Source organism: Recurvomyces mirabilis (genome assembly GCF_035927965.1).
Source record: "Recurvomyces mirabilis strain CCFEE 5264 chromosome Unknown scaffold_21, whole genome shotgun sequence".
Classification (NCBI taxonomy): Eukaryota; Fungi; Ascomycota; class Dothideomycetes; order Mycosphaerellales; family Teratosphaeriaceae; genus Recurvomyces; species Recurvomyces mirabilis.
In genome coordinates, this window is record NW_027041955.1 from 328,711 (window position 1) to 355,379 (window position 26,669).

The 26,669-nt window shown below is 53.2% G+C and overlaps 10 protein-coding genes and 1 non-coding gene across 11 annotated transcripts; 7 read left to right on the forward strand and 4 right to left on the reverse strand.

Annotated features, from left to right (window-relative positions):
* Positions 1 to 364: 364 nt before the first annotated feature.
* Positions 365 to 1,128, forward strand: VMA4 (V-ATPase V1 sector subunit E; the record flags this gene model as incomplete). The annotated part of the gene is made up of 2 exons (XM_064840296.1): positions 365 to 912; positions 978 to 1,128. 2 exons carry the CDS (start codon positions 365 to 367, stop codon positions 1,126 to 1,128), a joined length of 699 nt encoding a protein of 232 aa, XP_064692176.1.
* Positions 1,129 to 1,484: 356 nt separating this feature from the next.
* LTS14_007605 lies at positions 1,485 to 1,583 on the forward strand. Its single transcript has one exon. It is a non-coding gene; the product is annotated as a tRNA-Ala (tRNA).
* A 3,036-nt stretch (positions 1,584 to 4,619) lies between these two features.
* Positions 4,620 to 5,364, reverse strand: LTS14_007606 (uncharacterized protein; the record flags this gene model as incomplete). The annotated part of the gene is made up of 3 exons (XM_064840297.1): positions 4,620 to 5,147; positions 5,203 to 5,260; positions 5,321 to 5,364. 3 exons carry the CDS (start codon positions 5,362 to 5,364, stop codon positions 4,620 to 4,622), a joined length of 630 nt encoding a protein of 209 aa, XP_064692177.1.
* A 498-nt stretch (positions 5,365 to 5,862) lies between these two features.
* LTS14_007607 (uncharacterized protein) lies at positions 5,863 to 8,148 on the forward strand (the record flags this gene model as incomplete). Its single annotated transcript, XM_064840298.1, has 1 exon — positions 5,863 to 8,148. One exon carries the CDS (start codon positions 5,863 to 5,865, stop codon positions 8,146 to 8,148), a length of 2,286 nt encoding a protein of 761 aa, XP_064692178.1.
* Positions 8,149 to 8,715: 567 nt separating this feature from the next.
* Positions 8,716 to 10,492, forward strand: LTS14_007608 (uncharacterized protein; the record flags this gene model as incomplete). The annotated part of the gene is made up of 4 exons (XM_064840299.1): positions 8,716 to 9,078; positions 9,189 to 9,358; positions 9,416 to 9,473; positions 9,545 to 10,492. The coding sequence occupies 4 exons, from the start codon at positions 8,716 to 8,718 to the stop codon at positions 10,490 to 10,492; spliced, it is 1,539 nt and encodes a 512-aa protein (XP_064692179.1).
* A 518-nt stretch (positions 10,493 to 11,010) lies between these two features.
* Positions 11,011 to 11,848, forward strand: EGD1 (Nascent polypeptide-associated complex subunit beta; the record flags this gene model as incomplete). The annotated part of the gene is made up of 3 exons (XM_064840300.1): positions 11,011 to 11,056; positions 11,318 to 11,482; positions 11,586 to 11,848. The coding sequence occupies 3 exons, from the start codon at positions 11,011 to 11,013 to the stop codon at positions 11,846 to 11,848; spliced, it is 474 nt and encodes a 157-aa protein (XP_064692180.1).
* A 1,065-nt stretch (positions 11,849 to 12,913) lies between these two features.
* On the reverse strand, positions 12,914 to 13,371 carry LTS14_007610 (uncharacterized protein; the record flags this gene model as incomplete). Its single annotated transcript, XM_064840301.1, has 3 exons — positions 12,914 to 12,976; positions 13,048 to 13,115; positions 13,176 to 13,371. The coding sequence occupies 3 exons, from the start codon at positions 13,369 to 13,371 to the stop codon at positions 12,914 to 12,916; spliced, it is 327 nt and encodes a 108-aa protein (XP_064692181.1).
* Positions 13,372 to 15,548: 2,177 nt separating this feature from the next.
* Positions 15,549 to 17,615, forward strand: LTS14_007611 (uncharacterized protein; the record flags this gene model as incomplete). Its single annotated transcript, XM_064840302.1, has 1 exon — positions 15,549 to 17,615. The coding sequence occupies one exon, from the start codon at positions 15,549 to 15,551 to the stop codon at positions 17,613 to 17,615; it is 2,067 nt and encodes a 688-aa protein (XP_064692182.1).
* A 254-nt stretch (positions 17,616 to 17,869) lies between these two features.
* LTS14_007612 (uncharacterized protein) lies at positions 17,870 to 19,865 on the reverse strand (the record flags this gene model as incomplete). Its single annotated transcript, XM_064840303.1, has 2 exons — positions 17,870 to 18,963; positions 19,019 to 19,865. 2 exons carry the CDS (start codon positions 19,863 to 19,865, stop codon positions 17,870 to 17,872), a joined length of 1,941 nt encoding a protein of 646 aa, XP_064692183.1.
* A 702-nt stretch (positions 19,866 to 20,567) lies between these two features.
* LTS14_007613 (uncharacterized protein) lies at positions 20,568 to 21,199 on the reverse strand (the record flags this gene model as incomplete). The annotated part of the gene is made up of 2 exons (XM_064840304.1): positions 20,568 to 20,900; positions 21,005 to 21,199. The coding sequence occupies 2 exons, from the start codon at positions 21,197 to 21,199 to the stop codon at positions 20,568 to 20,570; spliced, it is 528 nt and encodes a 175-aa protein (XP_064692184.1).
* Positions 21,200 to 21,465: 266 nt separating this feature from the next.
* Positions 21,466 to 21,904, forward strand: LTS14_007614 (uncharacterized protein; the record flags this gene model as incomplete). Its single annotated transcript, XM_064840305.1, has 3 exons — positions 21,466 to 21,551; positions 21,627 to 21,766; positions 21,846 to 21,904. The coding sequence occupies 3 exons, from the start codon at positions 21,466 to 21,468 to the stop codon at positions 21,902 to 21,904; spliced, it is 285 nt and encodes a 94-aa protein (XP_064692185.1).
* Positions 21,905 to 26,669: the final 4,765 nt, after the last annotated feature.

A 26,669-nucleotide genomic window follows, 5' to 3' on the forward strand; every position in this document is an offset into this window, starting at 1 on the left:
TCAGTACATTTTCAAATCTTTGAAGGAGGAGTGTCATTGTTGAGTGAAGTGGGACGTCATGTATGTATATAGATGACTTAGTGCACAGGCCACCCAAAAGCAAGCTCCGCTCGATCGTCCATCAGATTCACGCAAGCTCCAACATTGCCCTAGCTTCACAACTGATAGCCATTGACACTAACGATTCTTCTGACGCTACTGAGGCTCTGCCACCACCTATCTACAGCTCATACACCCGTGCTGTACCCGCAACTCACCCTGAAACGCCCTACACAACCAGCCAGAATCTCTCCACCCTAACTACAGGCACCAATACACATAACCCCCTCCTCTCCGGACAACTCCCCACCCACCCACCGCCACCATGTCCCAAATCCACGCCATGTCCGACGACCAAGTCAACACCGAACTCCGCAAAATGACCGCCTTCATCCGGCAAGAAGCCCTGGAGAAAGCGCGCGAAATCCACCTCAAAGCGGACGAGGAATTCAGCATCGAGAAGTCCAAACTCGTGCGCTCCGAGACCCAACGTATAGACGAGGAATACAAGAAGAAGAACACCCAAGCCGGCATGTCGCAGCAAATCACCAAATCCACCTTGGCCAATAAGATCCGTCTGCGTGTTCTGTCCGCCAAGCAGGAATTACTAGACCAGCTATTCGAGGATGCGCAGAAGCAGTTGGTGGAGAAGGGGAGTAAAGGGAAGGGCGAGTATGAGGGGGTGTTGAAGGGGTTGATTTTGGAGGGGTTGTATGCGCTGAATGAGAAGAAGGTGACGTTGAGGTGTCGGAAGAAGGACGAGGAGGTCGTCAAGGGGGCGGCGGAGAAGGCGGGGAAGGAGTATAAGGAGAAGATGAAGGGGAAGGCGTGTGAGGTTGTGGTGGATTCGAAGGAGAGGTTGCCGGAGGGGTCGTGAGTTTTGCTGACGATTATCCTGGTTTGGTGGGAGAAGTATGCTAATTTCGATGTGTGCATAGGGCCGGCGGTGTAATTATCCTCAACAGCACAGGCAAGATCGACATCAACAATACTTATGACGAGCGACTCAACCTCTTATCCACCGATGCTCTACCTAGCGTCCGAACGACGCTTTTCGGCGAGAACCAAAACAGGAAGTTCAAGGACTAGGAGGGACAGCGAGTTGTGTTGAGGTAGCTGCGAGATGTAAATACTGATTGGCGATTTCTTTTTTTTGTTGTGCGTCTGGTCATTTTGCTAGTTGAGATTTAGACAGCATGCATGTATCTGAGCGAGTTTCCCACAGGACATAAAAGTACCCTCCTCTGCACAGATTGCGCTGCATACCCCTCCGTTGCATGTATTGCCGCAAGCCCTACTCCCACGTCCGGAACGATCAGAATTGATACTATAAGTCGTCTAGTTTCGATCGTCTTCGGTGATAACCCGGTCCAAAAAACTTACATATATAGTTTTTACAGAATTTCCAAGCATCATGACTTGCTCAATCTAGAGTAAGACCAGATGGGCGCATGGTTTAGTGGTATAATACTTCTTTAGCAACATCACGGCTCTCCCCTGATGGCGAATAGAAGTGGTCCTGGGTTCGATTCCCAGTGCGTCCATTCTTTTTGTTTTTACTACGCCGCGATTTGGGCATCGTCAAGCAGCATATCGTGAACCTTTTGCTGTTGTGGGATAGATCTTGATTCCGTAGGGACGCGAGGGTGGGTACCATCGAAAGCAAAACGCTAACATTTGACTAGGTATTTGAAAAGGCTGAAGATGGAGCCTTGGTTTGCCGTCTTACTGGACTCATAGCGAATTTCACAGTGGAATAGGATTCATGGCTTGTTCTTTTGCTTACATACTATGCCGGACGGACTCTCCTCTTTTCATGCCGGGTTGAATATCAATGTCTACGCAAGCCAAAGACAACGACCACCCATCTTGACTAGAAGCAACTCTTGGCCATTCCGCTGCTCAAATGGTGATTATGGGATGTCGAACATCAGACTCCGCAACCCGTGCGCTGGATAACCCTCCACCAGACCTTCCCGATTACCCAACCAACCAACGCCTCTCCCACAACTTCCCGGTAACCTCAAAGCTGCATGAAACCCTACCCCGACTTCCCCTCCACGATCCTTATACTCTCCTGCTCGCTGGCTGACCCTTCCTGGCCCAACTTCATCTTCACATCCTTTATGTTGTTCGATCCGAGCTTGTAGCTTCATAGCCTGAACCGCAAGGGCCCAGATTGGCTGTGTTGTAAGCTGTGTTGTAAGCTGTGTGGAGCACTCTGGGCCATTCTTACTCGTCAAGATCCGTGTGGGAGATTTTACAAAAGGAGCGGTGACGTGGGAACATTCCGTGGTCCTAGTATAGCCTGGCTTGGCCTAAGGGCTAGTGGATTGGTGGATCTTGAGTGCTCTGGGGAAAAGGCTAGTTGAGGGAGCGGTGGCAGGTACCTGGAACGATGTAAGCGGCGGAGGGTTGCCGACCTTGTGGCGAGGTCGGCAAGACTGGTTTGGTTGGGTCTTGCGCGGACTTGGTTGTCGCTTGACACGATGGTTTTGGTAACCTCTGGCGTGGCTCGGGAATCTTGTCTTGTATGTTGCCTGGTGGTGTCTTGCGAATGGCTAATAACCCAGGCCGGACAGAAGTTTTGGAGGGCGCACTACAAGCTGCATTGCTGAATGGCCTAGTGAGGGTAGGATCGTGCACTCTCGCAGTGATGGTTACCACGTACAGCGGACAAGCACGTGCTATAGCTGGTTGCCTTAGAAGAAAATTTTGCTGTTGCTAGTAGTGGTCTCTAGGATGGTAGTGCTGCCATTACTAGGGGAGTCCTCTACGATTCTTAGACCTAAGGGGGTGAAGTCGCCGATTACTATGCTATAGCCTCGTAGCTACTATATGCGAAGTAGGGATAATCTGCTAACCCTATAGGTTAGACGGAGACAACTAGATAGTAGACGAGACTATACTTAGGTATATACTTCCTATAAACATTATACTCTTGCGTCCCCGAAGACCTTTACTTACGCGAAGTAATGCGTACCACGGGTACATTCAACGACTCTAGCCCGGGGTCGGTATAGTCTAGAAGAAGCTCCTTTCGATCCCCCTAGCAGATAGATAGGGTACTTAATCGTCTGTCGTCCGGGGTTGTCCTAGAGTCGTTCGGTTGTTGCTAGATAACCTTTTAGCGACTTTCCGTCTCGTTCCTAGCGTACCTATAGCGTAATAGCGGTATACTCGTCGAAGCGAGCGGCGAGCCGTCGATGCTACGAACGGGAAAGTATCGTTACTCGGAGCCCTTACTTACATCGCTTACTTAAGTCTAACTTTACTTTGTCTAAAGTTATCGGTGCTTATATCTGCTCTTACCGCCGACAAACCTTCTTTCGTCTCGAACAAGATAGTATCTATCTATCTTAAACTAAGACGAGACAAGACATTATCCCGAGAGCAGGGAACAAGAATCTAAAGCCCGAAATCGTCCGTCCGAGGGTAGAACAGGCTATTCTAAACCCCGTCTAGCCCTACCGAAATGCTAACCAAGAGCACATAGCCCATCCCCTATAGCCGCCTTACCAAAAAGGATACCCGCTACCACCGCCCTACGACCCCTAATCTCCCTCGACGAGCTGAAAGCCCTCCTGGACTTCCCACCCGGCAGCCAGATCTCCATACTAAACACCACCCTTTTCCAACGCCCGATCTCCGACCCAGACCTTAGGGACGCAATGGCCTATGCCCTTAGCCTCCTAACGGAAACGATAAAGGGACATGCTGACGTGCGGCGAGAAGCCGCGTATGAAATCCTTGTAGATAAAGCGATTGGGATTGCGGAGGAGGTTGTGGGGTTGGGGGATTGGGAGGGGAGGTGGTTTGAGGAGAGTGTGACGCAGGGGCAGTTAAGAGATGCGTCTCGGAGCTGTATCATGAGGGCGGTGAAGTTGAGGAGGAGGGTGGTGCATATGGCTGGGGAGGTGAGGTCGAGGATGAGGAGGGAGGGTGGTCGTGGTCGTGGTGGTGGTGGGTCTGGGCGGAACGCGGGGAGGCGTGGTTAAGGTATGCCAGGGGCTATCTTCGGGATGCGTTGGTGCTGGCTGCATGCCAAGCTAGGAAAGCGGCGGGCGGAAGATGGGAGCAATCTGGCTTTGGTGGCCAGGAAGTGCGGAGAGGCCGTATCTGTTTCTGCCTCTTTTTTTTCTCGACAGGGTGGCGAAGTTTGGGAGGGTTGGATCAGTAGGCCGGGAAGCTTTTGGTCTTTGCGAAGCGATAGCCCAGAAGACCACGGTCGAGTGTTTGAGAGTTCCCGATTTCGTGCTCGGGGAGTGCGTGCCACCCGTTTCTGTTTCTCCTTGGTTTGGAGAGAGCAGGAAAGCTCGGAAGGATTTACATCAGTAGGCCGGAGGGCTTTTCTTCTTGATGAGGCAACGAGCCTTTCGAGACATCCAGGATAGACGTCCAATGGGGTTGCGGAGAAAGCTTTCCTTTCGTTTTGTACAGAAGACTAGGGTATACATACACGGTCATTTCCTACCCTCAAAGCACACCTGACACACAACCTCTCTTCTCTTTCTTTCTTTCTTTCTTTCTGTCTTTCGTTGTTTCGTTCTTTCTTTCTTTCTTTCTTCACCTCATCTTATTCACCGCCCAACCCGCCTAACAAACTCCCCCTCCATAACCCCCACACTCCTCTTAAACTCCTCCACCTCCTGCCAACAATCCAGCGGTCTCCGGTCGTTCTTCCGTAAACACTGCACCACCTTCTCCTTCGCCTGCTCCACTTCTTTCGGCACGGATTCCACTTTCTTCCTCGACTCGAGTTTCTGCTTTAGCTGTGCGATTTCCATTCTTACGCTGTCGGATGTCCGGTTCGAGGATTCCGGGGTTGGGATGGCGGAGTTGGGGTTGCTGGCGGATTGGGGTTGGTGGTTTTGGTAGAAGGGGGAGGAGAGGTGGTAGGCTAGGCCGGTTTTGTCTTGTGTTGGTGCGGTGGTTGGTGCGGTGGTTGGTGCGTTTGTGGGGGAGGAGGTCTCTTTGGGTGGAGAGACGGTGAGGGAGTCGGTGAGGTGGGAGAGCTGCTGGGATTGCTGGTCCCGGAGCCGAGTCAATTCTTCGCGGACGCGTTGTTGGACCTTGAGGTCTTCGGTGTGGGCGCGGGTCGAGTCGGTCTGGTATGTATATCAACTGCAGTCCTCATAGAGAGTACTACTGTGAATGGCATACCTCAGGGTTATTTTGTAACGAGTCGAGGACGGATTGGGAGAACCTCACGGGCACATCGCTGCTTGTCGCATCAGTATTCTTGGCACATATATATCCTGCTTGTGGCGGTCGGACATACGCGGTAAAGATGTGTTGCTCCGGCTTCGAAGCCCCGTTCCCCATTGGCGCTGGTTGTGAGCTAGTTGGTATATCAGTATAGGTAGCACGAGAGCTTCAGCAAAGATTTGGTGATTGACGTTGCAGCAGCTTCCCAATGCCGGAGAATGCTCGGCTCGTTCGGCGATGGGCCGGAGATGGATGTGCCTTCTGTATTCGACGACGATGACGATGACGATAAAAATCATATCAACCTCAGATCGACCACGAAAGGGTTGTACCTGCTATCATGTCGAGGCCGTTGTGGAGGATCTTCAATCACCGTAGAGCTCACATGTTGCCGACAATCTCACCCAATGGGGCCATTATGGACTGCACCAAAGAATTGATGTACCTCGCTCGCTACGATACGTGCCACGCAGGCGCATACGCAAGCGAACGAGCTTGGCGGGTGATCCACGATAAGGCCTCGACTAACTGGCATACTGACACCATGGAAAGGTGAGGTATAGGTGTAGCGCCCGCGACAAGCATTTCTGGACCTTGCTTGGTTTATGCTCCAACATGCTTTTCTTACAAGGCCTCCTCGTACCGCTTGCCGTCACCGCATCGGCACTATTTGCACCCGATCAACTACAACAACAATCACTACAACAACGACCACTACATCAAGAACGCATGAAACTGTCCCCTCCTTTGCCACGCCCACATTCCAATCTCAACTTCTCCTCCCCCTCCCCATTAATCCTTCACTCCCTCTCCACCCTCCTACAACAATACCCCCAAACCTTCCACCCCAACTCCCACACCATCGCCCCCTGCTCCATCTCCCCAAACACAAACCTCTACCACGCCCGCCTCGACCCCCACACCCCTCCAAGCCCGGAATGGTTCGCCTTCGACCCTGAGATGTCGTACGCTATCGCCGGTCTTGCACAAACGAGCCGGATGCTGACATACCGTACGACGAGGAGGGTGCGGTGTCTCTACTTCGACGGCACGAGTGCGAGTTTGGCGGGGGCCGGGAGTATGGATGCGCAGATGTTACTTCTCCACAATACTTCTGCGAATGTGCCGGTGGATCCTGTGTTCGGACAGCCGCCGCCTTATGGTGGCAGTGGTGAAGGAAATGGATCGTATCCCCTCAGGCCTTGTCCGCCGGGGTCGGAGAATGCGACGGATTGTTCGCGCTGGAATCCGTTGAAAGCTGAGTATGATCGTGCCAAGGGCCTTTGCGGCTTTATCAAGAATCATGGGTTAGGTGGGTTGGGATGGGGCTACGAGGGTATAGTGAGGATGAATACGGGGTTTGAAATGATCTGGTGTAACTTCTCCTCGCCTTCGGCAAAATTAATCTCGAATATTGCCGTCCGAGCGCCGTTGCTGGCCGACTCAGACGACGCTAGGATGGAGACTGCGGCGGGTCACGATCTAGATTATGCAATGGGAGATTCCGAGCTGCAGATTGGTGGTATCGATACACGACACCAGCCCACACTCGCTTTCCTCAAGTCCGTCCCGGGTACTTCGCCACCTTCAGATCGACACCGTGGCCCGCCGGGTATACTCACACGCCACCCATTCGTGCTATACAGCATGTACGAATGGTTCCACGCAGCAAGCAAACGCTACGGATTCGCCGGCGTCGGATCCCCAGGCCAAGGGGAAACCCGCGTGCGGATCGATAGTGCCGCGATCTTCACGTTCTATGATCCTCGCTTGACACATCAAGAGGGTGTGAGGGTGGCGGAGGAGAGGAGTAGGTTTAATTTGACTCGGGAAGGGTTTTGGGACGGAGCGGGGTTTGGGGGATTGGGGTTGGGGAGGACGGAGGAGGAAGAGAGGAGGGTGGTTCTGAGGGGGTTGGAGAGGAGGAGGACGGGGCAGAGGGTTTTGAATGTTAGTGTTGAGGATGGGGTGGTTATGCAAGAGGCGGTGTTGGAGGGGATCAGGAGGTCCCTCCAGGCTGGCAAGAATGGTGTGTCCAGTGGTAGTGAGGTTGATTGGGTCTCTACCGCGCGGGAGATCGTGTTGGAATATGGTGGACCGCTTCTTGATCTTCGCACGCTTCTATCCACCACACCAGATGAAAGGGGGGAGGAATATACGGCGGAGTCACTATTTAAGCTCACGAGAAGTGCGAGGGATGTGTTGCATGGACTGTGGATGCCTTTCTACGAATACCCGCCCTTCTCCCGGGAGAATCTGACTGAAGCGTTCCATCCCTCTGCTCCGAACCCCGGAGCCGCATTCGAGCGTTGCAAGACACAATATGAATCAGACGACTCGTCAACAATGACGGCAAGCGAGAACGTAACGTACACCGCCATCTCCGAAGTCCTCACCTCGATCTGCCGAACTCTACTCCCGCCTTTCCTAGAAACAGAGATAGTGTGGTTGGAATACTACAACAACTACACCGCCTCACCCAGCAGCCCGAGCGACCCACACCCACACCCACAACCCCATCATATGAATCCAGAGGATCTACGAACCATCCACACCACCTTACTCCAAATCTTCCACACCATCCAAATCCTAATGGCCTACCTAGGCTGGTCCGACCAATGGACCTCCTGCTCTCCTGGCTGCGAGATAGGACAAGTCTGTGCGATTCCGATGTGGCCGGTTATGGGTGTTGTTGTGCGGGATCCTGGGGATGAGGATGAGGAAGGGGGTGATGGGGATGGAGATGGGGATGGGAATGGAGATGGGGATGGAGATGGGCGTGTGAATAGGACGCGGAGGGGTTGGGGAGAGGGCTTTGAGAGGGCGCTGTGGGAACCTAGTTGTGTTAATGCGGGGATTGTGGGAAGGAGGTGGGAAAGAAGGAGGAGAGCGGGAGGATGATAGGGAATATGGAATGGGGTTTGACTATGTCACGTTACATAATGCGTTCATGGTGTGAAGGGCGCTGTTCGGGGTGTTGGACTACGGCACTCGTCCGCTCTTGCGAGACTGTCTGGCCCTTCGTGGTTCTAAAGAGAGTAGCACGTCGGGGTGCGAATTGCAACGCCGGAGGTATCTTGTGGTTCGGATAATGGGGCGGATGGAGCTTTGCTTACCTACGGCTTCGCACAACTGGCGCAGCATCAGAGCTAGGGTCCAAGCTGCATACTCACTTCTTCCGACCAATTACGATATCTGGATAGATCATCGTGAACCACAAGACGTCCGAACACGCCAAGCTCGCACAACTTACAGCCTGGCCAACTTTTCTTCCCCGTCGGAGGTGGAAGATGTTGTGGTGTTTGCTTGCACTTCGCGCCCTCCTCTTCTGCACTCTGCTTTCGTGATTTCCAGACTTCGCAGCCACTGGGTCTACCACCTACCTTTCGACGCCATTGGTGACAATGGTCGAAGGACACAGATACTGACGCCAGCCAGACTACCTACTCATCACATACCACAGCCATCATGTCATTCCGCAAAGCACCTCTCGAGCGCCCCAAGCCACAACCCCTCTGGGATTCAGGCACACAGCCTCGCGAGTTCACCTCTACACCACCCTTCCACACCTACGATGGCTCATACCAAATGTCACGCGGTTGTGAAGACAAGAGTCACTGGGCGGATCACGCGAACGTGCTTGAAAGGTACGACACCTTCTACTTCCCTTCCCCTCCCTTCCGCTGCTCTCTGTGTGAGATCTTCGCTGACTCCGGTGCGGATAGTCGAAAGAACTGCTCGGCTGTACGAGCCTATGGTTATGATAGCTTCGGGCACATCAAATTAGTGCATGCGGATAGTGAGGAGGCACAGGAGGTGAGGGATGCTATCGTATGTGTTTCCCCTTGCACTTCAACCCTGATGACTATCCTCGGTTCCTCGAGCAGCTCGCTGTATGTGGTTGTGACTAGAATGTCAGTGCTGATGATCGATCAATCTAGTCGCCACCAAAGACTCGTGATGAGTCGACGTACATACCGATGCCCGAACGAAGACGCCCCTCCGCCAGATATTCGGACGCTCTAGGACCTGCTGCAATGTCGCGGACGAGCCACCTCACCACCGCAATGGACGGGAGTCTGTCGCCGGGGGGCACTAGTACATCGGTGGAGTATGCTAGATTCCCTGACCCAAGTCCCTGCGAGCCAATACTGAATGCTAGCGACAGAGCCGAGCTAGGAAACTTCTGGAAGCAAGTCCCATGGTCGGGAGGCAAGGAGGATCAGGTAGGTGGCCGTTATCTATCGCAACTCTTCGTCGTGGACAGGGCGCTGACGATGATCTGCTATAATCACAGTCAGGCCCATATCAAGCCGAATCTTCACAATCACCTTGGTGGCACCACGGATCTCCTTTCCGCAGCTCTCAGCCGCAACACGAGATCAACGAGCTCTCCTCAGCTGGATGCTCCATGCCCGGTGCTTTCGCTTCCGATGCACCGCGGCCTTCAGACTCCTTCGCACCCTCCTCCCTCACATCTCGCACAGCCACGATGGAGGAGATCCGTCAACTGCGCGCCTCAGTCGAGAAGCGAGATGCACAAGAGAAGCGCGAGACGCGAGAGAAATTCCGATCGCGCGAACAGCTCACATACCGTGAGAGATACCAGGCCGAGAAGGAGGCGGTGGCGGAGAAAAAAGCCGCCGCTGCCGAGGAGAAGAGGAAGCAGGAAGATTTGAGATCGGCGACTGTGCGGTTCGCGAAGATGGTGCTGCAAGATGGTCTGGGAGTGCGTCGTACTGGCAGGTTCCTCTCGCAATTGAGGAAAGAAGCGGGGGAGAAGACCTCTTGTGATGGGGGTGCGAGGATGGGAGCGCGGGGATCGGAGACTGGGGAGGTGGTGCCGAGTGAGTCTATTAAGGAGTCTGTAAGGAATACGATGCAAGTACCAGTATCCAAATGTGATGCCCCGACGAACGCCAAGCTCGGCTCTACTGAACGAGTGAGCGAAAGCCCGCTTGAGAAGAAGAAGACTCCACAGAAGTCTACCGATCAGCCGCCGCCAACGAACCAGGCGGGTGGTATAGCCAGGCTATGGACGCTCGCCAGGGAGCGCCAGCAAGATGTCAAGGACTCTAGGGATTGGGTTCAGGTTGAGGATGAGGAGGATTTCGTGGCGGTTAGTAAGGATGAAGTTATGGGGGATGCCGAGGAGATGTCTGGAAAGGGGAAGAAGTGGCAGGTTGTCTCTCATGATGGCGAGGATATGGCTGAAGAGAGTGAGCGGGACATGGATATGTCGTGATTTGTGGTGAGGGTGTCAAGAAGAGAGGGTGGGCTTGTGAACTAGATTGTTAATGGTGTTTCGGGGTTGAGGGATGATACCCATGAGCTGAGATTGACTCGGTATGTCTGGCGGTGGATATGAATTGCTCTTGGATGTAGACCTCTGGGTACTGTTCGGAACAGAATGTCATAGTGATGATGATTGTATTGTATTGTATTGTCTTGTGTTGTATTGTAATGTGATGTGAAGTGATGCAGTGAGAGACACGCGATACGCGACCAGATGACCAGCTTAGGGCTTGCTGCCGACATCCGAAGCCCGCGGGATCAGCCGCCAGAATTCGAGGGCAGCCGCGGTCACGCACGATGCCAAGACTCACGAACCAGTACCCTCGTCAACCGCTGCACCGCTGAGGACCTTGCTGCCGCTCCGCCCTGATATTCCAGTAATTGAGGCGCCGACCACATCCACTTGATCGCCTTTCTACCGAAGACACGCTCAGGAATCGTTGTGAGAGGATATAGCAAGCCGCAAATATGGATCATGAGAAGTTGGCTCGCATGCAAAATGCGGTGCGCATTGGTATGTTCACCTTTACATGCTCCATGAGCCCAGAAGATGGTATGGAGAGATTGATTGAGCTAACATGATGGTTTAGGGTAAGCATTGAGACTTCCTTCTTACGAATCCACCCACAATCGCAAAGGAGCACAGCATAGCGAGACGCTATCACAAAGCTCAATCAGCTGGGATACTGTATCACATGATCTCAGCATACTCCTTGTGCCGCGCCATGAGAAGGAATTGAATGTGAAGGTACTAATTGATGATACAGAGGCAAAGGTACACCCCGAAGAAAGGTCAAGAAGGTCCACAAGTCCTCCGGCACCGACGACAAGAAGCTGCAGACCACCCTCAAGAAGATGAACGTCCAGCCCATCACTGGCATCGAGGAGGTCAACATGTTCAAGAGCGACGGCAACGTCATCCACTTCTCCGCACCAAAGGGTATGTCCGGACAGATCCCAAGCCCCATACATAAATCCCACGGACAATCCATTCCATGATACTATTATACACATACACATGCTGACCGGTCTGCTTCATACAGTCCACGCAGCCGTCCCCTCCAACACCTTCGCCCTCTACGGCAACGGCGAAGACAAAGAGCTCACCGAGCTCGTCCCCGGCATCCTGAACCAACTGGGTCCTGACTCCCTCGCCTCCCTGCGCAAACTCGCCGAGTCCTACCAGTCGCTGCAGAAGAGCGGCGGCGAGGGCGGGGAGGAGGGTGGGAAGAAGGAGGAGGATGATGATGAGATACCGGATTTGGTCGAGGGGGAGGAGTTTGGTGGGAAGGGGGATGTGGAGTAGGTGGTCCCGACTTCTATGCTTGACGGGGTTACTATAGGCTGCTCTGTCGTCGTCTCATATCATGAAAGAGGCGAGAAAGCGTGCTTTTGCCAAATATCCAACTTCTGGTGCTGTTTGCAAGGCGGATCCATGGAATCGGAGGCTCCTCCTTGGATGTATGTATCCAATGCCACAAACCCCTGCTGCTAGGCCGGCTGAAAGGCGATGCTCAGCTCTCGTATGTATGTACATGCTTGAACGACTGTGTACCATATAGCTCGGGCATGCGTTCCTTACATTTTCACGACTTTGGTCGTAGCACTGTCAATGCGGGCATTGACCGCAGATAATTTACCGGTTTGAGTGTGAGTCCAATTGACCAGGAATGATGGGATGGTGGTATGATCAAGCCATGAATGGTAGAGAGTCTATCGACTATCGTACCTATGCTACACACACCCTCGCAGGTTCTCACGCAGCAGGCAAGCATGTAAGGAGCTGCGTGTTTGCTGCCTGGCACTAATCGGCTCTGTAGAACGAAAGCGAAGTGATTATTGTCCGACGGGGATGTCAGAGCAGCGAGGCTCGCGCAACATCTTCAGTCCAACGAGCAAACGGTACTAGCTATGCTTGGGTTCTCATCCCTAGATCGCCAATCCACGATCGTTGCTGCAACTGCAGTGGCGAGCGAGCAAGCGGCGAGGGCTCTGTTCCTCGAGCTATGCGGTTAGGAAACTCGGTGTCATGTCGGCCCGTATTCCATATATATCGTGCTGCCGCAAAAGAAGCCGGGTCGATGGAGGAAAGTCAACTCACGACTGTACAACAGGGAGAAGCAGTTGGAGTCGTTCCAGACTACGAACGTGGAACTCAGGTATCGTGTGGAAACTGTGTATGTGTGTGTGTGTGTGTGTGTGGAGAAAGGTATTCATATCGACTGTATTAGATAAGAGAGTGGTCCAAGAACACAGCAGATGCTGATAAAGGTTTGTAAAAAGCCCCAACGCCACGACCCGCCCGAGAAGTAAACGTCTCAATGATGTCCTCGTTGCTACACTCGATCGAGACGGTGTTCTATCCATCTACCTACAAGCCGCCGAGGAGGTCGAGGTTGACCACGGAGCAGGAGAGGTCGAGGACGATGAGGCCCTGGTTAGGATGTTAGCTTGAGCATGGGACAGAAGTACTGGCGGCGGTAGGAGTCTACGGGGTCAACTCACAGTGTCACCGCCGCCGGAGCAGCAGTTCACGGTACCCGTGGTGCAGGTATCAGTGAGAGGCAGATCGACTGGAAAAAGAAGTGTGTTAGTCCTGGCCATGGCATTCGGGCTTTCGCCACGGAACTCACGGAGGTCGATGAGGAGGCAGTCCAGGCCTAGAAGCCCGTCCTGGCAGCAGTTGAGCTGCTGGTTGGCGTTGCAGGTCTGCGCAGCCTGGGTGCCGGTGCAGCCTTTTCCGCCATTGTTGCCGGTGGTGACGGCCGTGGGCATGGCGGTGGCGAAGGCCGCGAGGGCAATGATGGCGAGGGACTTGAAGGCAGACATTTTTGTTTTGGTTTGGGGGTTGGTTGGGTGGAAAGTGGTGGAGCGAGTGAATTTAGTTGGTTTTCGTTTGTGAAGTGAAGTAGATTGTTGTGTTGGATGATAAGGAGGATTATTCTTACTTGGTTGAGGTGGAGGAATATATACCTGTTCTTTCATCTTCTCCTGGCCGAAGTCGCCAAGATGGACGTTGTGCTCGTTGTATAGGAGCTTATGAGGATCTGCTGTGTGTTCAGCGCGTTTGCGATGCTCTGTTGCATCCTGCTGTATTTCCGTCTCCCCCCAGACGCAGAACCACGAGGCTGCAAAGACATTCGCAAAACAGAGCCCCCGATGATCTTCATCACGGGATGTCTGAGGTGGACGAACTGTCCGATGTCAGGTGACAGGGGCTGCAGTGCAAGGTCCGTCTTGCGTAGGCATCTACGTCCTTCCACCAAGAGGCAACGGTCAATGCCAACCACGATGAGATTAGTTGCCCTTATTGGAGCATTCCAAGAGACGCTGGAGGGTTGGCGTAGCGTCTTATCGGCCATAGATGTACTCCCGTATTCGAGCTCAAATCATAGGCATGCTACAATACGGTGGTATCAAAGTGCACATTACCTGGTCAGTGGCTCGTCTCCAAAAATCTGATGAGGAATGCCGTCGCTGTGCTTGGCAAGCATGCTCACTCCCCTGTCGAGAGTACCTGCTCATTTGCATGACAGTCGAATGTCTTGCTATTGGAAGTCTTATTCCTGAGGCACCTATTCGCGTAGAAGAGAATCATGGACGTAGCTTGTGGCGTGGTGGACAAGGCTGCATTGTTGTCTCCACTACACTTGAGCTGGTGACACGACGTCGGCGTCCACTTTAGGCTCCAGAGGGACCAAACTTTGCTTGCGCAGTGTAGAGTTGTGAAGGTGGGGTGAGGTAAGTGTTTGGATCAGGAGCGAGACAATGTCTTCGACAAAACCAAATGAACCCTGAGGTCCGTGAGTTGGGGCGGAAAAGTGGAGCGACTACAACCACCGTCTTCAGCCCCGACCACTCATCGCAAGAGCCGTGTCACTGACGGTGACTCTGATAGATTCAATGCAGACCAGTACTATTTTTGACAGCAGACGCCTTGCAGTACGAGCCCTCACAGTGCTGTGTAGCGACAATCCTGTGCAGTGGCACTGGACACGATTTCCTTGGACAAAGCTCGAGTTTGTCATGGCATCTCATCTACGCCTCCTGGAATACATTCTCGCCACCCACCCGAGCTGAGACACTTTTCTCATTCCTGTCGGTACACCGTGAGACAAAACCATGAAGTGTCCTCACACGCGCACGAACGGGCTTCTCGAATTTTGCTTTCAGGGCTCGTTGAATTCTGACACAGACGCTTGCACACCTTCCATGGCACAAGGCTGTTTACTGCTGACTGTGTGCGCATGAAGCCATGAAGCAGTCGCGTCACAATGCAACACGCTGTCAGGGAAGTTTTCCTGCCAGACTGGCCATGGACCAGATGACCTGCCGCACCTGTCAGTCGGACGGGCAACCAGAATTTGCAAAACGATGTCAAGACACTTCACCCTGATCTGAACCTAGACGTAAGATTTCCGAGATGGACTCAGAACATCATCTTCCAGAGCAAAACGAACCTACTCCATTGTGCGAAGCCAAGAGAATGACGCTCAACTCCGCCAGGGCAAGGTTAGATTGGTTATAGGCCGCTGACATGTGGAGTTCGTCGACCACAATCAGCCAACTGCTAGCAACGTCTGACATGTCTCGATGATTATGGCGCTTGCCATACCGCTGCCAGCTTTGACTTGGCCGCTACCTGTGCAGTCCAATACTTCATTTCCCAGTATACTCATCGGCGTCTTGCACGATCCGCCGATGTTACGGCTGTTGATATGTTTGAAGACGGTCTGAGTGTATAAGACAATGTTTGCGAAGTCTCTCACAGTCTTCATCATTAGTCTTTCATTCTTTCCTTATGTTTTTATACAACGCCTACAGTAATACTAATCTTCTAATCTTTCTCGACACAGCGTTGTGAGCTGTCTGACCTACATACTTCGACAACTGCTTTACAGTCTCATTGACGGCCTGAGCCTCTTTCCGAGCTCATCTAGTATTGTTTACATCTGATCCTCGTGGCCATCACAGCCCGCCTTTGCTCAACGACGGCTCTATTCGCCATGGCAGCTATCAAAGAGGTTCAACAGATACCGAACAAGAGCGACATGCCTCCATACCAACAAACAGAGGGGCAGTATCCTAAGAGGACCACCTCGAGGATCGCTGAGCTTCGCAATGCCTTCAATCAACCAGTAAAACCATTAGGCGTATCTGATGCAGCATACGCGGAGACCAAGAGATTACAAAGACCTGTCAACCCAACTGGAGCTCTGTCGACTTGGCTTGAGAACGATGGTCGTGCTGACAGGCCCGCCGCTGCAACTGCACGACCCGCAGTACGTCCAGCTTCCAAAGAACCAACGCTTCTTGACGGAGTCACGGTGATCTATGCACCTGTGCCGAACTTTTCGATACCCACACCGCGGAGCTCACCCACAAAGACAAAGAAACCGAAGACTCAACTGACTGCTCTACCACCCGTCTATCGACCCGTCGGGCCGTACAATGGTAGTCCTTACGTCCACGGTAGCAGAGCCACAACAAAGACCAAGAATATGCGACGACGAACCCAATCTAGTGAGTTCACTGTGCCTGAGCAAATGGTGAGACAGCACGATACCATATCGCTCCTGTCTAGCAGTGCTTCGGAGTGGGCCAGAGATACGGAAGCCGAGCATCGTGAAGTCCTGCAAGCAGGATACATGTGCGAGACGAAGATGGCTTTTGTCGAACGCAAGAAGCGCGAACTTGCATCCATCTTAGAGAAGCTCGAGGAAGTCGAGACGCAGCTCGGTCAGCTCGGTGATGTTGACGATGTTCGTGCTATCAAGCCGAGTCTAGCATACAGGCCGGGCAAATCTCCTCACAAACGCCATCGGGATTCAGGTGTCCATATCAGCCCGACGCAGCGTCGCAGGAAAGGTCATCGCATTAATAGATCAGCTTCGTCGCGGATGTCGTCGCTTATGGCTCGCGCAGCGGTGGTCACACCTCAGATGTCAGCCGCCAGCTCCGTGATGTGGTCGCCCCGGACGTCTACAGACGAAAGCATGCAGTCAAGGCTTACTAGAATGTCCTCGCGAGGCTGTCAGTCGAGAATGAGTCTACTGAGCCTGTCCAGCTTCAGCTCATTTGATACCGTGCTTACTGTCAGCTCCAGGACAGCAGTCTCGACGGCGGTATCTGCTGCCATGAAACCAGTGCCGTTATACCGAGGCATCCCAACATTGCAGTCTGTGCCTGCTCGCGGCAATAGTCGGGTGATGGACGACTCCAGCCCCATGGATCACAACTCCCCCGAGTATAAGCAGTCGCCAGCCTTGATAAGCTCCGAGGCACGCCCAGCCAACGACGTATTCCAGATCCAGCGATTATCAGCCCCCGAGGACAAAGGCAGACTTACTGGACCTTACCAGGACATCGTGATTCTCACGCCACCTTCTTCGACTGCTCGAGTGACGACTAGGCCCTCTCGACCACGACCGACCACCATTTCGCCTGTCACACCTCTGCGAGATCTACCATCAGAGAGCTCGAGCTACTACAGCAACGACAACGAAGAAGATGCGGACGACTACTTCGAAGACCCACCGTCGCCGCTACAGCACTACGGCACACGCAAGCATCATCACCACCACCACCACCATCACCACCACAACAGGACAATTTCTGCCCGGCCAAGCCCAGAGGCCGAGAAATCCTCCCCAAGCAAGCCACTGCGTCTCACGCTGACGCCCCCCATCTGCGCCGAATCTCCACCTCAACTCGCAAACAACAGTGGAAACACAACGAAGCGCTCTACGCCTCTCGTTCGCGCCTTCAAGCGCTGGATTACACCCAAGTCTTCCGTCGCCACTGTCCCAACAACAGCAAGTGCTGCTTTGCCTCAACGAGCGTCCTATGCCACGCAACCCACGACCTCACCGACGAAACGCCGCGGCTTCTCATCTCTATTCAAACGCAGGAGCTGCGCGCCACGGAAGTCGTCAGTTGAGTCGCAGACGCAGCAGTATCAGAGCGTGGCACCTCACTCCGTGCATGTTCACGGAACACGGTTCAGTATGACGACACCACCGCAGCAGACTGGACCGTACGCCAATCGACCTTATCATGAGCTTGCGGGATGAGCGTGTTGTAGTACTACATATTCTTGATCCTGATGGCTTGCGTTCGTGGCCTTTCGTGTTCTAGACAACTGCGTTAAGGCTGGGACGCAGTACCTGGCAACTTTCTCGGCTTGCACACGTGCGCGTTGTTTCAACAAATAGCGTATATACATGGTCTTCTTCCACATAGCTTAATGTATTACTAGTAATGCCCAGTATCCAGCATTGGAACCAACCTGATGATGTCCGAGCCATGACATCGATGATGCATACAATCAGCCCTTCCGGAGAACCTCCAGCTTCTGCTTCACAACGTCCAGACTGCCAGCCATACCATGCAACACCCCGACCATCCTCGACTGCGAGCACTCACTCTGCACCCTCGCTACAAACCCGCCTTCGACCTCACCATCTCTCTTCTTCATAGCAGCGCTCGGTGCCAAACAAGCATATTGACTCTGCGCACTCCTCAACTGACAAATCTCATTAGTCTTACAACTCCCCTCACAAGGCCCGTACCCTTGTGGAGTCCAACCACGCTGCTTACGGTCGTAGTATTGTTGAAATACTGTATCGCTGTTTTCGAAGAGCATCGTGACATTATGCATGAAGGCTGGTGTTAGCTCAGCGTGGGCGTCGGTGTAGGGTGGATCGAGGAGAGGGCCATAGGCTGCTTTGAAGGAGTAGTACTCCTCCCATTTAGGACCTAAGGTGTGGTAATCGGGTGTGGAAAGGTTGGCGGTGTAGACGGTGTAGTCTTGGATCGAGAAAGTGATTGGGTCGACGCTGTAGACGCGGAAGTTGGGGTTGCCACTTGTCGGTGTCAGAGAAGGCGCTATGAAGCCTACCATGCGTGCTCCAGCGGCTGTCTGATTCATGTAATCAGCGTACGAGATCTCGAATTGGTCTCTGTGCGTATGGCCCCAGAACATCGCAGCGATCGTGCCTTCGTACCTCTCGACAACCTGATCGAGGTATGCAGAATAGTCGTACAAAGCATCTGGTCTTCCCGGTGGTATATGGCCTATGATCCAGGCACGCTCGTCATTATCCTCTGCTAGCTGAAGTTGGGAGACAAGGAAAGCTAAGACACCAGCTGGGTCACGAGGCATGGTCGTGTTGTAGATCCACCAGTTCACGCCCTCCCAAAACATGGTGTTTATGCTGATGATGCGGAGACAAGAACCAGTGGATGGCGAGGTGTAGGTCGTACTGTACATGCCAGAGTGAGCTCGGACTTGAGCTGCAGCGGCAGAGCCGATCCAAGGTTGCCAGAGCTGCGCGTCGAGGTTGTAGTCGTAGGTGTTGTTGTATGATGTCTTGAGCTCCGGTAGTGGAAAGCTGTTTACAGGGTTGGCATCGTGGTTACCTTGAAAGACTATCAGCAAGCAGTGGAGACCATCGTAATGCTGATGCGTGCTCACCAATAGCTGGGAAGACCAATCCGAGACTCTTGCGCATCCTATGGTAGATGTCGCTAATGTCATACTCTATCTCAGTATCGCTAGTGCCCCAGGTAAAGCCCTCAACCATGTCACCAGTGCTGATCGTGAACGCTCTATTCCTTGCGAACTCGGCGACACCAGAATACTGTGCCTCCTCCAGATCCACAGGCGTGTCACAGTAGTACTCCCCAAAGGGTTCAGCAGGATACAACTTGGCCAGCTCAGACCCGGCGGCAAAACTGGCGTTGTAAGAACGACAGCAGATACTCTTTGAGCAATTGTAGCTCGAACCAATGGTGTACGAGTGATCGACATGCATATCAGATATATGCACGACTTTCAATGATTCGAGGCCGCTGGTTGGAGGCCAAGTGTGCTTCTTGGCTGGCTTCGGTTTAGGGAAGGGTACTGTATAGTCCAAGATCGCAGGCTGTGGGCAGAGTCCATAGAGTGCTTCGCAGAAGACCTGCGCCGTCTGGCTCGGGATCACCATCTGCCTCAATGCCCACGACACAGAGGGAGCTTCCAGAGTCTCCAAGCCGGCGCAGACATCGGGGTCTCCTTCGTGAGCGGCATTGCAAAATGCTATGCTGAGTTCGGCAAAGGGAGCTTCGCCCAATTCGGCGACGGATTTGAGGACGCGGAGGATGTCGTCGCAGTCGTTACAGGTTTTGGCGTGAAAGGTCGTATTCACGGTGGCGAGGAGAGCTTGCTTGTATGCTGGAGTGGAGTTGAAGTTGGCATTACTTTGGTTGTGGAGCTGAGAGATCAGTGTCTGCGCCGTACCAAAGGTGGCGAATGTGAAGAACTGAAGAAGAGAGGGCATGTTTGCTATGTAGCTCTGCTTGGAGAACCATCCTGCTGCGTATGGCAGAGGCTCATATGTAAGTCCGTTTCCACGAGTCATGTGAGTCTGCTGCTTGCTGCGATGACCAGAGGCTGCAGCAGCACGCCTTTTACCTTGCCGCTGTAAGTGGCTGTCGTTCCATCATGTTTGCCGCATCGAGAGGCGCATTGAGATATGACTTAGGCTGTATTAGGCAGGTATATATTGATTCGTGAATCTGCTGCGTTGGAAGTCGGCAGCGGCATAGTAGACATTCGGATAGACGGTCCAATGAAGTCGCGTAACGAGAGCATGAAGTCGGATGTGCAGGCGATTGCGGAGCAGGCTTTTGACCAGGGTATATACCCAGGTAGATAGGTAGATATCTGGCAGCGGCGACAGTGTCGTTGTTACTGAACTCTTGGAGTCTTTATTGCTTGTTGCTTGTTCACCTAGTCGTGCCTTCCAAGTTCGGGCAGGTGGGTTGAGGCATGTCTCCACGTCACTGCTGCTCGAGGGAGCTGAGATATGAATATACTTGCATACACTGTACATGCTATGGAAAGCAAAGAGACATTGTGAGATCTGGCTCCTATGCATGAAACTGCCCAGATTTTACTCGAAATACAGCCTCTCGATGCTGTATCAAGAGCTCCACACCCCATAGTGAGATCTCACCACCCACAAAATAGCTCTGTCCCTCTATTTCGTCTTCTCCACACTTTCAACAACCTTACCAGGATGCTTAATAACATCCACAATCTCATTCACGCCCTCCTTCGCCGACTTCTCAATCTCAGCACCCATACTGTCACCCTTCAGACTCTGCTGGTACATCAACACCCTCGTCGTCTGCGCAGCTCCCACACAGAAGAGCAGGAAGTTCACGGAGGCGAGGAACAAGTTGCGGGGCTTAATGACGAAGCACCAGCGGGTCCAGATCGAGCCGGTGGCCATCAGAGCCATGTTCTGCGAGAGGGAGAGTTGGGAGGCTGGACGCAGGAAGTCGGAGGCGCCGGCTAGGACTACGCCCCACTGTTCGTAGCATTGTCAGCACTGGCTCCGTCGCTCAGCATGAGCAGTAGTGTCCAGATTCGGATATACAAGACTCATGCCTATAGCTCTTTCTCATCGCTTACCTTCATGATCGGAGCCCAGAAGTGCACAGTCTTCGGTCCAACCGGGCTGTTGTAGAACTTCGTAAAGCCAGACTCAGTAGCTGGCTCTGCGATCGTCTCAGCCGTTGCGTATGTCCTGCGCTGGGTGAAGCGGAGGTTCTGGCGGAGGATGGGCTGGCGGGCGCCGCGCAGGCCGAGGCGCATGGTAGTGGCCATTGTGATCGAGGAACAAGGGTATGTACCAGAGGGGAGAAGAGGAGTAATGCTATGTCGCCCAGTTGGAGCAGTGTTGCCGACGAGGTAAATAGCTCATAGTCAGATCGTGGTGCCGGAGCTTGAGGGGAGGAAGTCCGCAGGCCCGAGCTTTGGCACGTGATCTTGAGAAGCATCGAATACTTTGATCATTGCCATACTCTCAACACAAGTCTGTCTTCGACCCGCCCCAAGTCCATCACAGCCAGATAGAAGTCGCCGTCGCCGCCATGTCCGGCAAATACGTGTTCACGAAAGGCCTAAAAGAACTACGATTTCTACACTGCCAGACCAGCGAACACTCCAATGCTGTCCGGTATGCATATCAATCAAGTCCATACAGCATATACGATGATAGACATGGCACAGACTAACGTGCATGGTTCTCCAGATCATTCCTCACCCGCGCTTACCCAACGATGAAGCACCACAACCCACACACACCCATTATGATCCGGGAAGCATTAGGCATCGAGCCAAGAGTATACGCACGATATGAGTTTGGCAGGGAGAAGATGGCGGATTTGAGTGGTACGTGTTACACGCGGACACTCACATGGAACACGAAGCGAGGGGTTGGTTCGGATCGAGTCATGCTAACATCGCGCAGGCCTGGACGACAAGGCCATCGAGGACCAAGTCAGTGGATTGGTGAGGGAGTCGCAATGACCACTGCCTTGACAACCCTGCAGCCAAATCACGTTGCACGAGAGTATGTACATATGTACGATAAGTCGCTCAGAGTCGGCATACCCTCCATTTCTCGAGCTGGCCGCGAGCTGGCCGCAGCGTCAAGCTCTAATCTGTTCGATCTGTAAGGCTGTGTGGCAACACATCTCGCGATATCCCCCGTATGTTCGTGTCTTTCATCCTGTGCAATTCGGTGACCGGACCTATATGCCCCTGTGTCAGTGGAGGGAAGCTTTTGAGTGGACTTGGCTTTTACGAGTAAGGTCTTGTCGACATTGCAGAGACGGGTCATCCGCCGCACGACCAGACTCTAAGCTTTTGAGAGCGTAGCAGTGTTACCGTGCTGGGTTTACGAGGAGAGTAGAAAGTCTGCATCGCACGCTACGAACCGAGACGCCATACCGCTACATTCTCGTCGCTGCTCAAGACATCCGAAGCGGGTAGTCCTGTAACTTGACCGTGATGCACCGATGATATCGAAGAGGACGGCTCATTATCCACAGAAGATTGGCCACATTTTTTCCCCTTGCCGCATCTTTCAGACCGTGATATCGACCAAGGACCTTGCCCTGCCTGAGGTGAAGTACCTCAGATCGCCGAAATGTACCGAAAAGTACCGGGAAACCGAACTTCGCCGCATAAGTCCGAGGAAGCTTTAGTTGACAAGGATTGATAGTTCCTTAACTGTGCCATACAGGAGGGCACCTCGGCCAGCCCAAATGACCCATGATTGTCGCTCGGATACAGGGTCCTATGGATCTGTTCTCGACGCCGATAACTCGCTAGATTGCACCACATTGCCGGCGCCAGGACATCTTTCGTGCATGTCACTGCCGCGGAATTGACCAGAGCATCAATAGTGGTTCAGTCACTCGGCTCTTTTACCCAAATTTCACATGGAACCCACCGGTGCTGAACCTACAGCCTGAAGTTCGCGTCGACAGTTGTTACGTTACATATAACTGCATATGTTCTAGTAGGCTATGAGCTAGGCATCGCGTCCCGCCGCACTACGACACTACGGCGCGGCTCTTGAGGCCCGGGAATTTGGGTTTCTGGAAGCGGTCCGCATTTTCGATGGTAATTTATTGATAGCGTCTGCAAGTGTGTGGCGCTACTAATGTTCTCTGTCAGTCTACCGACTGAACCACTGTAGTGTCTAGATACGTTTCCGGTATACGATCCACACGAGCATGTGCGTGCGGGACGCATGTGTAGTCCTGGTCCTCGGGTGGGTTGGGAAGAGCTTGAAGGTGGCGGATCTTGGGCGAAATGATCTTGTGGAGTGGACTGCTGCGCTAGCCTGCTGGTGTGCGACCGGCTACTCATGTATTGCTCAATTCCCCGTATCCGCATCAGGAACGATCGCGGTCTGAGACCCACGTCTCGGTCTCGAAGACTGTGCCGCGCTGTCGTCGTCAGGCTAGCGGAGCAGGGCTGGGACGCCCGGCATGGCTGAGCGAGCGATTCTCGAGAGGCTCGAGCCAGAGGACGTCACTTTCACTCGTGGATGCCCAAGCATAATTTGCGATCCAGAGCCTTTACGGACGGTAGTGCTACGCCGCACTTGTGCAGGCGGCGATCTCCCAAGCACCACATTTGTACATGAGCGGACGGTATTCGCTGTTCGTTCGCGGCAGGATGGCGTCAGGTTGGCTCTCGGAGATTTTCACTGCTTTCTGATCAGTACGTTGTCCGACAGCGTTTGTTCTGGAGGTACACGACCACATAGGTTTATCAAGAGCACCATGCTCGACGGAGTGTAGGGTATTACGTCCTGAGATGCATTGACAGTGTCATATACAGACTGCATGGACAGTAGCGACCTTACATGTCGCTAGACTACCATGAAGTAGACAGCATTAATGGCCACCTATGTCACGCAGGCTAATACCAAGCCGCCTTGCCCTCACTCCCTGTAGTCAACGCTCACAGAAAGCGCAAAGCTCGCGGAATTGTGCAGCATATATGGATGAGCACTTGATGGACTTCTGACCGGGGAGAGTGTGTCAAGTATTGGAGAAGCCGATGGAAGATACCAAGATTTGGGAAGCAACCGCAGTACCTTAGGATTCAGCATATGGTCTGCTGCGCTTCATGGCCGAGTAAGAGAGCTTCCCAGGTTGTCCAGTCATGGATATCCAGCGTAGCAGTGAGATCGTGAGATCGTGTCCGTTCTGCACACGTATCTATCCTGTGCTCGGAATGTGTCGACGCACGTGGACTTACTTGGCCGATCGAGCACTCCAGGAAGATACTGTATTCGTCATTGAGTTTTGGGGACTCATAGCTGATAACCAGAATCTGCATTCCTCTCTATGCAGTTCATCGCACTGCAGCATGCGATAGCATGGTCCCAGTTATGACCTCACCTGCCGACCGTGGTCGACGAGTCCAGGCCCTCATATCGAGGGTCGTAATCAATCGTTGTGAGTGTATGATGATGCCATCATAGCTCGCCTGGAGCTCTGGTGATCTCATCCTTGCGATGTAAAAAAGCGGTGACAATCACAAGCTCGAATGTCGAATAAGCTCCATCGCGGCAAATGATGCACTGCTCTGCCATCATATATGAGCGTTCAAGCAAGCCTGAGGGCGGTCAAGATAAAGTTTGCTGATGTGTTTGTGGAGTGCATCTCAGGTTGCACAGCACACCGTTTGTTTGCGCAGAAATTGCCACGCAATCTGCGTGGTACGCTACACCGCAGCTGCTGATCATCTCTGATCCACGTGGTGGCGATCCTGTCGCGATAGTCGTGGTTGGACTGAGCCGTCTCGACCACTACCCTGCATGACAAAATTGCAGGCAAGAAGCATGACGATGTGCCTACCTATCGGTTGAGATGTCGGTCATGGTGATTGCTGGGAGGAGGTTCTGTAAGCACAGCCAAACCCGTGGCTCTCCGGCAGCATAGTAGCTTGCCACCTACACGAGATGATGAGGATGAAGGCTGTCGACTCTGCGCACCCTGGCTGTTTGGCTTGCCCTGCATCAGCACGACAACAATGCCTGTCGAGCTGTCAGACATGCGCCTCACCCACTGGTTGTTTTAGTCGATGCTGAGAGTCTGGGGCACATCCGAACGTAAGGCAACTTCGAGACACGGAGTTCATGCCAGAATGGTCGCGTGAGGTCGTGCTTTGTGCGACACCCGACGAGCTGATAGGCCACGAAGCTCATTGGCACTTCAAGCGATCGACGCCGACATCCAGTCGATTCGCATTAGGCGTTGCCTCGGATTTCGCTAACGAGCTACTCCATACGCGGTTTCCACCGTGCAATGTGGACTGAGTGATTCTGCGCGACACGACTATGGCTTAGCATCCTGACAGCTCCAGCACGTAGGGTATACCATAACAATGCGTGAGGCCCAGGCCGGTCACTGTCGGCGAGGCCTCTGATAGTCGCATTGGTGATCCGGTCATAACGAGATTCCAAATTGTGCTACAGACCAGACAGGAAAGGTTGTCAGCAGAGGAGAATGATCAGCTCGATGCTCTGGCGGGTACCGATCGACGCTCTTGCCCGTCGCCGAATACCAGCACTCCGGGTGATCCAGGATGCCCCTCCGCGGGCCGTGTTCGGCATGCCGTATGCTACAAGGCAACAGTAGCCGAGTCTTGATGTAGCCCGCAAGAGTGCTAGAAACCCCCCTGTTGTACTCTTGGAACTTGCAGGGAAGATCTGTGAGACAGTGGCACGACATAGGCCAATGAAGCATTCTGGTCCCTTCTGTGGTCTCATATATTGTCAATGGTGGCCTTCAAGGTCCGAGAAATTCCCAAGTCAAACCCGGTTGGGTCACATGCCCCACAAAGCTAATTGCGACATGCTTTGCGGGATGTTCAGCCTCCCGCAATGGTGCAAAGACGGCTCGCTGCGGATGGCTTACAACCCAGGCCAGCGGGTGGACGTGATATCCACTAGTCCGGTGAGTTGCTAGTACATATGGCTGATACAAGTGCTGGCGCGATCGTTCATTCATCAGCCGGCCAGTGATAGGTCTGCTAGAATGTTAAATTGCAGGTTGCATGCAGGGAGAGTAATAGCTCAAATCGGACCGTTAGGGTCGGCACGATTCGACGTTTGCCTATGCCTACGGTGCTAACTTGTAGCCCCCAAGCAAGCGCTCGGTAACCTAGCTTCGTGAGCTTGTTCATACGGTCTCGGCTCCTCGGCCTGAGTCGCCGGTAAGGTGGCCTCGCACTGCTAGATCTGAACTCAGCATGGCATCAGCTCAGGGAGTATTGGACTGCACCATCGAAATACGAAATACTGGAGTCGGAAGTCCATGCGCGCGTGCACAGCGGCGATCACCGCAGACTGCGTCAAGCGTTTCTAAAAAGACGATCGCATTGTGTCGCTAGATACTTCTCGATAGTGACGCAAGACACGGTCTTACCAGCGGTATCGAAAGTCACGAGTGGTGTAGCTAGGTTCCCAACGACTGCTCATAGCTCATCCCATGTGGCCATCGCTATATTGCGACGATGCCGCCCTTACCGCTGGTAAAGAAGCAGATCAGCATCAATGGTCGATGGAGCGATGTTAACAAAACTCCATCCATTTGTCGAGCGGGCCTGGGCCGTGGCGCGAAGTCCCCGCTAGCTGCCGCTGTCGCATTGCGACTGTAATAAAGCAGAAACTCCATCGGTCCACGTAGTCGCGATGCCGATTCCGATCTCGACCATTTCGCTCCACCCCAGGGTACGAGCGATATTCAGGTGTGCATGAAGTATCTCT